Source organism: Eulemur rufifrons, chromosome 3 (genome assembly GCF_041146395.1).
Source record: "Eulemur rufifrons isolate Redbay chromosome 3, OSU_ERuf_1, whole genome shotgun sequence".
Taxonomy (NCBI): domain Eukaryota; kingdom Metazoa; phylum Chordata; class Mammalia; order Primates; family Lemuridae; genus Eulemur; species Eulemur rufifrons.
In genome coordinates, this window is record NC_090985.1 from 24,129,735 (window position 1) to 24,140,378 (window position 10,644).

General features: G+C 50.8%; 1 protein-coding gene and 1 non-coding gene across 2 annotated transcripts; one reads left to right on the forward strand and one right to left on the reverse strand.

Moving 5' to 3' along the window:
• Window positions 1-1,844: 1,844 nt before the first annotated feature.
• On the reverse strand, window positions 1,845-1,976 carry LOC138382284 (small nucleolar RNA SNORA51). Its single transcript, XR_011233373.1, has one exon. It is a non-coding gene; the product is annotated as a small nucleolar RNA SNORA51 (small nucleolar RNA).
• Window positions 1,977-8,338: 6,362 nt separating this feature from the next.
• FOXH1 (forkhead box H1) lies at window positions 8,339-10,642 on the forward strand. Its single transcript, XM_069466740.1, has 3 exons — window positions 8,339-8,555; window positions 8,864-8,968; window positions 9,060-10,642. Exons 1-3 carry the CDS (start codon window positions 8,382-8,384, stop codon window positions 9,882-9,884), a joined length of 1,104 nt encoding a protein of 367 aa, XP_069322841.1. The 5' UTR covers window positions 8,339-8,381; the 3' UTR covers window positions 9,885-10,642.
• Window positions 10,643-10,644: the final 2 nt, after the last annotated feature.

The window sequence follows — 10,644 nt, forward strand, 5'->3', positions numbered from 1 at the left end:
GTTTATGTATTGTCTACATGGCTGTTTTGTGCTACATCAGAGTTGAGTAGCTACAACAGAGACCATAAAGCCTAAAATGCCTAAAATAGTTACTCTTTGGCCCTTTATAGAAAAAAAAAAATTGCCACTTAGATAAATGGACAAATTCCCTGAATGAAATAAATTATCAAAATGGGTTCACTAAGAAATAGAAAACTTCAATACTTCTATGTCTATTAAAGAAATTAAATTTGTAATTACAAACTGTCCCTCAAAGAAAACTCCAGAGGTCTTCATTGCTAAACTATATCAAATATTTAAGGAAGAAATAATACCAAGACTACAAAACACTTTTCTGAAAATAGAAGAGTAAGAAACACATCTCAACTCATTTTATGAAGATGGCATTACCCTAATCCCAAAACCAGACAGACATGACAAGTGAAGAAAACTACAGACCAATTTCCTCATAAATAATTGCAAAAATCCTTTTAAAATATTACCAAATTAAAACCGAGCACAGTAGCTCAAGCCTGTGTGATCCCAGCAGTTTGGGAGGCTGAGGCAGGAGCGTCACTTGAGCCCAGGAGTTTGAGGTTGCAGTGAGCTATCATGACACCACTGCACTCTAGACCTGCACTCTAGCCTGGGTGACAGAGGGAGACTCTGTCTCAAAAAAAAAAAAAAAAAAAAAGTGTCTAATCCCCTTCCCCTCAGGTATGGGTGGGACCTAGTTATTCACTTCTAACAAATAAGAAGGAAAAAAAAAAGCAAAGATGATGGTGTATACCTTCAGAGACGAGTAAGTCATAAAAGACTTCTTGCTTGCTCTCTTTGATGGCTCCCCCTAAAGAAAATCAGCTGCCATGATGTAAAACACTCAAGTAGTCTATGGAAAGGCCTGTGTATGAGAAACAGGGGCCTCCTGCCAACAGCCATGTGAGGGAGCCATCTTGTGAGGGATCCTCCAGCCAGTGTCATGACCTCAGAGGACTGTGGATTCTCCTAACTGCAACCACATGAGACCTGGAGCCAGAACCACCCAGCTGAACCGTTTCTGAATTCCTGACCCATAGCAACCGCGAGATAATAAATGTTTATTGCTTTAAGCCCCTATATTCTGAGATAATTTATTACACAGCAATAGATATTTATAATACGGAGCCCTAAATAAGTGAAGAAATACACCATGCTGTATATTGTATATTGTATATCAATGAATATATCTCTCCAAATATATCTATAGCTTCAACACAATTCCAATCAAAATCCCAGGAAGACTTTTTGTAGAAATTGACAAGCTAATTCTAAAATTTATACAGAACTGAATAATTCCTTGAAGAGTCAGAATGATTTGGAAAACAAGAAGCCAACTTGGAGAATTACACTACTTGATTTCAAGACTTATCCTAAAGCTACAATAATCAAATTTATGGGATATCAGCATAAAATCAATGAATAAAGAATCCAGAAATTGATCCACACATATACTGTAGATTGATTTTCAACAAAACTACAAAGGAGAAAGGTAAAGTAATACAATGGGGAGAGGACAATGTTCAAAAAATGACGATGAAACAACTGGGTAGCCACATGGAAAACAATGAACCTTGATCCCTACCTGCCCTTTAAACGAAAGCACAAAGAGAAAAAACGTGATAAACTGAACTTCTTAAAAATTAGAAGCAACTGTTCTTCAAGACACTGTTAAGAAAATTAAAACGCAATTCATAGACTAGGAGAATATATTTGCAATACATATATCAAGCAAAGGACTTGAAAATACAAAAGGATCCTGAAGATACAAAGAACACTTAAAATTTGAAACAACAAACGACCCACTTTTTTTTTTTTTTTCCTCAATTCCATGTTCTCCCATTCACAATACAGACTAGGCACAGGGCCTGGGCTGGGGTGTACATGGGGTAGCTTTACTCTGTCTCCTCTTTCTATACAGGCAATGTAAAAACACAGCCTCTGGTAACCACTGGGAGGCCAAACGACCCATTTTTTTTTTTTTTTTTTTTTATATTTGAGACAGAGTCTCACTCTGTTGCCCAGGCTACAGTGAGTGCCGTGGCTTCAGCCTAGCTCACAGCAACCTCAAACTCCTGAGCTCAAGCGATCCTCCTGTCTCAGCCTCCCGAGTAGCTGGGACTACAGGCATGCACCACCATGCCCGGCTAATTTTTTCTATATATATTTTTAGCTGTCCATATAATTTCTTTCTATTTTTAGTAGAGATGGGGTCTCGCTCTTGCTCAGGCTGGTCTCGAACTCCTGAGCTCAAACGATCCGCCCACCTCGGCCTCCCAGAGTGCTAGGATTACAGGCGTGAGCCACCACGCCCGGCCAAACACCCATTTTTTAAGGGCAAAAGATTTGGACACTTCACAAAAGAAGATACACAAACACAACCAATAAAATAAGCCCATGAAAAGATGCTCAGCACCATTCAAAATTAGGGAAATGAACACTAAAAGCACAATGAGCTACCATTACACACAAATCCATGAAAATGATAAAGTTTAAAACGATAATATCGAGTTAAAGAAGATGTGGAACAACTGGGAATATAAAATGATACAACTGTTTAGGGAATAGTTTGGCACTTCCTTATAAACACATACTTCAACCCATTTCTATCTCTAGGTATTAATCCAAGACAAATAAAAACATGTTCATACAAAGACTTGTATACATGAAATGTTCACAGCTGTTCTACTTATAATAGCCAAAAACTGAAATGTCCACCAACAGGTATATGTATAGAAAAATGGGGAGTCTCTCTGAACCTATTCTAGTTCAGGGGGCTGCCCACCCAATAAAAAAAATGCTGGGGATGATGGCTCACACCTGTAATCTTAGCACTTTAGGAGGCTGAGGTGGGAGGATCACTTGAGGCCAAGAGTTTGAGACCAGCCTGGGCAACATAGCAAGACCCATCTCTACCAAAAATAAGAAAAATTAGTCATGTGTGGTGGCACATACCTGCAGTTCCAGCTAGTTGGGAGGATCCCTTGAGCCCAGGAGTTCAAGGCTGCAGTGAACCATGATCTGGCCACTGCACTCCAGCCTGAGCAACAGACCAAAAACCCTTTCCCTAAAAATAAATAAATAAATAGATAGATAGATAAAATTCTGTTTTAAAAAATGGTGGTGTATCTATACAAGGGAATACCAAACTACTTAGCAAAAAAAACGGAATGAATTACCAAATACAACAACCTGAATCTCCAAAACATTGTCTGGCAAAAGAAGTCAGACACAAAAGTGTTCATTACATATGAGTCCATTGATGTGAAATTCTAAAAAAGGGACATTTAATCTATAGTAATAGAAAGCAGATCAGTGGTTGCCTGGGGCTAGGTGGGGGGCCAACTGACCACAGAGGGGAATGAGGGAACTTTTTCGGGTGACGGAAATGTTCTATGTTCCGGATCATGGTTGTAATCATAATGTACCAAACTGTACACTTAAAATAGGTATATTTTACTACATGTAAATTATACCTCAATAGAGTTTGATGTAAAAAATAGAAGTACACAATCCAAAAGTTCTACCCCAGCCTCTATACCCTGCAAGGCCTGGCCCTGCTTGCCCTGTTCTCTCTCAGCACAGCCACACTGGCCTGTTTTCTGACTTCAGGAGCCTGGGCCAATGTGACCTATTGGGAACTTGGCTCTGCAGCCAGACTCTAGGATTGAAGCAGCAGTGAGTTGCAGGGCTTGGTAAAGTTTCTTGACTTCCTTTGCCTTAGTTTCCTCATCTGTAAATGCAATGCTAACAGTACCTTCTTCATAAGGTTCTTGTGAGGATTCAATGAGTTAATACACATAGCATTTTTGGCATCTGGCATGGGGGTTAGCAAACTTCAGTCCGCAGTCTGTTTTTATATGGCACATAAGCTGAGAAGGGCTTTTACATTTTTAAATGATTGAGAAAAAATTAAAAGAACAGTACTTTCTGACACATTTTAGTGTTCACAGATAAAAGTTTTGTTGAAACACAGCTCCTTCACTTATGTATTGTCTGTGGCTGCTTTTTACAAAATAGCAGAGTTGGAGAGTTCTGAAAGAAACCACATGGACCATATTTTAGGAAAACCTAAAATATTTACTATCTACCTCTTCAGTGAAAAGGTTTTCTAACCCCTAGTCTATCACATTTATTTGGTACTATCATCTCCATCATCACCTCTATCTTGCATTTACTGTTCCATTTACCTGTAAAGTTCTTCCACCAGATCACCAGATCTAGGATAGGGCTTGCTCCTTCTTGTAACTCAGACCACATCTTAAATGTGACCTCCTCAAAGGTCCTCTGTGTTTACCTTGTCGCTCTCTTATCTCATCACCCTCCTGTTTTAATTTTTTTTTTTCTTTTTGAGACAGGTTCACCCAGACTAGAATGCAGTGGTGTCATCATAGCACACAGCAACCTCAAACTCCTGGGCTCAAAAATCCTCCTGCCCCAGCCTCCCAAGTGGCTGCGACTACAGGCACATGTCACCAAGCCCGGCTAATATTTTTTGGTTTTTTTGTAGAGATGAGGTCTCAATATTACCCAGGCTGGTCTCAAACTCCTGGCCTCAAGTGATCCTTCCACCTCAGCCTCCCAAAGTTCTAGGATTATAGGTGTGAGCCACCGCACCAGGCCTTTGTTCTAATTCTTTGACATGCCACTTGCTGTTTCCCTGCTGTATCCTCAGAACTTAGTCTAGTGTATGACTCACAGGAAGCACTCAATAACTGGATGAATGAATGAACAGGTAAACAGCTATTGAATGTACGACACTGGGGGTATGAACAGAATGTGACGTAGGAGACTCTGGGCTCATGGCTGAGCTAGTTTGATGGAAGGGCCTTCACTTAGGTGTGTGTGCAGATGTGCCAAGGACATATTGGAGAAAGGTCCAGGAGAACCTAGACATGAGGGAAAAGCCTGGAGCTGCTGCCCAGATGTCTCATTTTGGCCAACAGGTGGGTGTGACACAGGTGCTAGGAATGCACCTGGGGCAGAGCAGGTGCGGGGCTGGGGGCTGCTATGGTCTGTGGGCTCACCTGAGACTGAGGTTCCTAAGCTGCATGTAGCAGAGTGCTGTATCAACCAGCTATTGATATAGACCAGAGACTTCGGAATCCCTAGGATATATACCCCAAACTGGAATCCAAAGATAGGAAAGTCCCCTTGCTAGGTGCCCGCCAGCCCAGAAAACTCTCTGGGGAAACCAGAGTCCAAGCATGTCCCAAGCAGGTTAGGGATGAGGCCAATACAGGCCAATCAAGTGACAGCCAATAGTGAGGAAATCCAGCTGGGCATTAGCAGAAGGAAGGAACCACCAAAGCCTTCCCTATTCCAGCTCTGAACAAGACTGGGGAACTTGGGGCAGGGGCAGGGGCAGGCAGCTGGCCCCTCAGAGCTCTGAACATCCACCATAATTACCAGCATGGAGCCAATGTCTGTGCAAGATCCACCAGGCAGCCACCAGCTCCTCAGGCAACTCAGCCCCATGTTGGAGCTCCCCTTAGCCAGTGGCAGCTGTGGGTACCTGAAGTGAACTAGGCAGCACAGCCAGAGGCCCCTTTAGGAGACCCAGGGCACTGCAAGCAAGACATTGCTCCCAGGGAAACCCCAATCCTGCCAGAAAGCAACTGGTGAGCAAAGATGCCCAGAAGGGCTTACAGCTGGGCTAGACACGGTTTGAGAAGGGAGGTGTGATACCCCCACCTCCACTTCCACCCTCAAGTATGGATCCAGGAAGAAAAGGAAGGCCCAGAGCTTTGGGGAGGGCTACCTTTGCTCTGGCTCCTCTAAGGCTGGAAAGATTCCAGATACACCTCCCCTCTCTGCACCCATGGAAATTAATCCCACCGTGCCCTGAGCCTCTGCTCTAGTACAGCCCAGGGCCCAAACCAGACCTGTATACTCCCTCCCAGGCCGGGGCACTAGCCCTGCCCAGCACAGATGAATTAGTACTGCTTGCCCTGACCCCAATTCATGAGGCAGTCCAGGGACATCCCACACTACAAGTGAAGTCACTTGAATCCCTGAAAGTTTAAGGAACTTGCCCCAGAGAGGCTCGGGTTTTAACACCAAAGCCTACACAAAACCTGGGCAAGTCACTTTCTGTGGCCTTTATTTACTGAGCTGAAAATGAAGATAATTCCAGTGCTATCTACCTAATCAACAGGTTGCAAGAATTCACACAACTTCATATGCGAAATGCCCTACTGGTGGCCTTCACAGGCTGCCACATTTAGAAGCCTTTCCTGACCCTTAGCACTTGTTGCCCTGGGCCTTGGCCACCAACGCCCAAGTGGGGCCTGGTGAGACTGCTGCCCTGAGCCGCTCCCTGAGCTGGCCGGATCCGTCTCCGACCACTCCCTCACCCGGGCCCCGGCTTTCTCCTCCCTCAGCCGGCCTCCTCATCCTCCCCGGACCTATTCGTTCTCCCTTTCTCTCTCTCATCTCAACTCCTCCTTCTTGGGCCTGGCCTCCTTTATCGGGTCGGCGCCGGCTCCCTTCCTTCCTGGGCGGCCCCCTGCCCTCGGCCCGGACCCCTCTCCCTCGCTCCGCTCCCGCCGCGGGTCTCAGAAGTCCGCACCTCACCTTCTGCGTCGCGCAGGCCACAACCGCACAGTAGGTCTGCTCCACTCAGCCGGGCGGTCAACTCGCGCTACTCCAGACGCTGCGGGGGCGGGCCCCGTCCCCGGCCCTCGCCATGGCAACGCTACACTTCCGGCCCGCGTTGCCCAGGGCCGGAAGCCGCAGTGCCTCGTGGGAGGCGGGGGCTGGGCCGAGCTGCCGGGGGCGGGGCCTGAGGATCATTCGCAGAGGGCGGGGCCTGCTCAGGACTACTGGTGGAGGGTTTTCGACCGTGCCGTGTGATCCCCTCCGCGGCAGGGGCTTCCTCGGGACCTGGGTGGGACGGGAAGGACAAGTAGCCCTCTGTTTACGCTGGACAGAACAGACATTATGGGTGGGCGGAGGGAACAGCACGTGCAAAGGCAGAAGGACCTGGGACTGGTGCACGGGCCGAACGGGCAGCAGCTCAGGTGATGGTTTGGGGAACCGGGGAGAGTGTGGCCAGAGATTAGCAGTCAGGACGCCAGACCAAGGAACCGGGCTTTATCCTGGAAGTAAGGAAGGACCAGTGGAGAGGGAGTACCTTAAGACTTGTGGGAGAGAACCATGTCTTTGCTGACTGAGTGGGGCTAAGAGGCCATAGATATTAGCCTGGTGAGACACAAAACCCCCTCAACCAGAGTCCTGGGAACGGAAAGGAGGAGAGGGTCCTAAAGGATGTTGAGGTGACAGGAGTTCAAAGGAGGCCAGGTGAGGTCTGAAGGGAGAGTCTGAAGTGGTGGGAGGAGCACAGCCCTGCCAGGTACCCCACATACACCATCCGCCTCAGCCCCAGGCTTCCTCCTCCAGTGTACTCATTGCTCCCTCCCCTCGCACTTCAAGGTGTGCTGGACACCCACCGTATGCTGCAGATTTTAAACCCTTTAAGGGAATACTGGCAAGGGGCTGCACAGGAAAAGCAAGATCCTCATTCAAGTGCATAAAGTGCACCCTTGTGCTCCCGGGGGTCTAGGGTGCCAGCACCAACCACCACTGCTAGTGCCCTGGCCCTGCTATACACTCGTGGACAAACTTGCCCAGTGTGAAGGAAGGGAACCTAGGCTTTGGGGCAGGGTACAGAGCACAGGCCTTGACTGATTTGAGGGGCAGAGCTGCAGATCAGAAGGCCAGGGAGAAGGGGTGGGGTTTGCCTGGGCTCCTGAAGCACACTCCTGGGAAAACCACTTGAGTCAACTGTATCCCTCTTTTATTCCTGGGATGGGGACTTTGGGGTCTTTTCCTCCAGGATGCCCCAACTGATCAGGTGCTGGGTGGTGTCCAGTAGCCCAGGTCCTACTAGCTGCTCAGTCTTGAACTTTAGGGGACCCCCCCCCCAACTCCTTGGCAGCTTGGCATGGGCAAATTACTTCCCCATCTGTTAAATGGGATCCTGAGACCTGGCCAAGCCAAACCAGATAAAGTAATCATGGGTCATGGGCTCTTCAAAGGGGTGCCCAGACACCCAAAGGCAGCTCAGGAGTGGGGACTGAGGACTCAGGAGGTCAACCAAAGCCCCCACTGGAATCCTCCCTGCCCCTCCCTTCCAGATTAACCAAAACCTGCTAATTGTGGCAGCCTCTGCATGCTCCCCTCCCCCACCACCTCTTCCTCCCTTCCCTCCCCTCCCCTCCCCCTTCCATCCGAATGATAAAGGGTCTGGCCGCCAGCTCAGCCCAGCCTCAGCCCCTGGCCCTGCCTCCACACTGCCACACTGCCCCACTGCCCCAAGCCCTCAACCAGGCCAGGCCCCTGCCCACGCTGTCTACCTTCCCTGCATGGGGCCCTGCAGCGATTCCTGCCTGGGGCCCCTGGAGGCAGAGTCGCCCTCCCAGCCCCCCAAGAGAAGGAAGAAGAGATACCTGCGGCATGACAAGGCCCCCTACACCTACTTGGCCATGATCGCCTTGGTGATTCAAGCCTCACCCTCCCGCAGGCTGAAGCTGGCCCAGGTGAGAGGGTCCCCACTCTCCCTCACACTCCGTAGCCCGACCTTTCCCCAGACCCATTCCCCACCTACTTGCAGGCTCAGGCTCTAGCCTCCACCTGGCCCCACCCAGCTATGCTCGTGGGACCAGTGCTGAGGGCTTAGGAGCTCAGGCACTACCTTTCTCACCCCATAAGTGTTCTTCTGTGAGGGTGGGGCAGGTGGGGCCATGCCAGTGCACCCCTGAGCCTGGCTGTGGGGGAGGGGCGCTGTGGGGTGCTGTCCTCTCCCCGCGCCGGCTCACAGCACCGGTCGGCTCCCCGGTGGTTTCAGATCATCCGTCAGGTCCAGGCGGTGTTCCCCTTCTTCAGGGATGACTATGAGGGCTGGAAAGACTCCATTCGCCACAACCTCTCCTCCAACCGATGCTTCCACAAGGTGGGGCAGGGTGAGGGTCAGAGGCCGGGGGACCGGGCGTCCTGAGCACCCGGGGGTCGGACGGCCCCACTCAAGTCTGCCCCCACCCCAGGTGCCCAAGGACCCTGCGAAGCCCCAAGCCAAGGGCAACTTCTGGGCGGTCGATGTGAGCCTAATCCCGGCAGAGGCGCTGCGGCTGCAGAACACGGCCCTGTGCAGGCGCTGGCAGAACCAGGGTGCTCGGGGAGCCTTCGCCAAGGACCTGGGCCCCTATGTGCTGCATGGCCAGCCCTACCGGCCACCCAGTCCTCCGCCACCGCCCTGCGAGGGCTTCAGCATCAAGTCCCTCCTAGGGGACCCTGGGGAGGGGGCATCCCCCTGGCCCAGGCTGGCACCACAGAGCAGCCCAACTCTGGCAGGCACAGGGAATAGTGGGGAGGAGGCAGTGCCTACTCCACCCTTGCTCTCCTCTGAAAGGCCTCTGTGGCCCCTCTGCCCCTTCCCTGGGCCCATGAAAGCAGAGGGGGAGACTTCCCAGGGGGGAGCCATTGGGCCCACAACCCTCTCCCCAGAGCCCAGAGCTTGGCCCCTCCATTTAATACAAGATACCCCAGGCCCCAGAGGGCTGTCCAGTGGGGGACACAGGGCCCCCATTTGGGGGCAGCTGCCCACCTCCTACTTGCCCATCTATGCCCCCAATGTGGTCCTGCCCTTGGCACCACCACCCAGCTCCTGTCCCAGGTGTCCACCTTCCACCAGCCCAGCCTACTGGGGGGGGGCCCTTGAAACCCGAGGGCCCTCGAGGTTGCTCTGGGATCTAGACGCCTTCTTCCAGGGGGTGCCCCCCAACAAAAGTATCTATGACGTGTGGGTCAGCCACCCTCGGGACCTGGCTGCCCCTGCCCCAGGATGGCTGCTCTCCTGGCACAGCCTGTAAGGCTCCTGCGGCAGGGCCACTGCTCCCTCCCACCCCGCCAGCTTGCTGATGAGAACCAAGGCTACAAAGGTGTCTGCAGCTGTAGCAGCCTCAAGACACGGGCACCAGCCTTGGTGGGAGTCCACGATGTTTATTGGACTACTCCACAAGTGGTGTGGCCCAGCAGGGCATAACCCTCCCCTGCCAGTCACACCTCTGCCTCCCCACACAAGGCAAGGCTAGAGAAGTAGGGCTCAGCCTGGAACACCCCTTCCTGGCCCCACCTTCTCAGGCCATCGCCCATCCATCTCTCCCCATCTGTTACCTCCCCTCCCTGGCTCCAGGCTGGGGGAGGGAAAGCCTAACAGGGGTCCAGCCTGAAGTCCTGCCCTCTCAACTGTCTGGGAAGGAGGTAGCACCTTTTTGGGGAAACGGGTTAGGAATAAAGACATGGTCTTGGGTGGGGGGAAGATAACAGTAAAGGAATTTACAACATTTTAATGCCATGCCTCCTGATTCTGAGGTCAGAGGTGGTGACTTGGGTAACCACTTGGCTGAGATCTGGCCCCCCTGGCTCTGGGATTCCCTGCTGTGTGCCGTGATAACAGCAAATGGTGATAAGGAGCAAGCTGAGAGCCCTGTAGCCTTATTGGGAGGTGGGGATAATTTCTCCAGGCATAACACTGGCTGGTGAGGTGGAGGGGCAACTCTGGGAGTTTGGGGGCAGTGGACCCCTGGAAGTCAAGGGTGTTGTGCCCTGGGATATGGGGTATAGGGACTT

Bases quoted from the DNA above. Each gene is read 5' to 3' on its own strand.
- FOXH1 (XM_069466740.1), top strand. From the start codon at position 8,382: ATGGGGCCCTGCAGCGATTCCTGCCTGGGGCCCCTGGAGGCAGAGTCG. The intron at 8,556-8,863 runs GTGAGAGGGTCC...CGGTGGTTTCAG, and splicing joins GCAGGCTGAAGCTGGCCCAG to ATCATCCGTCAGGTCCAGGC. The intron at 8,969-9,059 runs GTGGGGCAGGGT...CCCCCACCCCAG, and splicing joins CCAACCGATGCTTCCACAAG to GTGCCCAAGGACCCTGCGAA.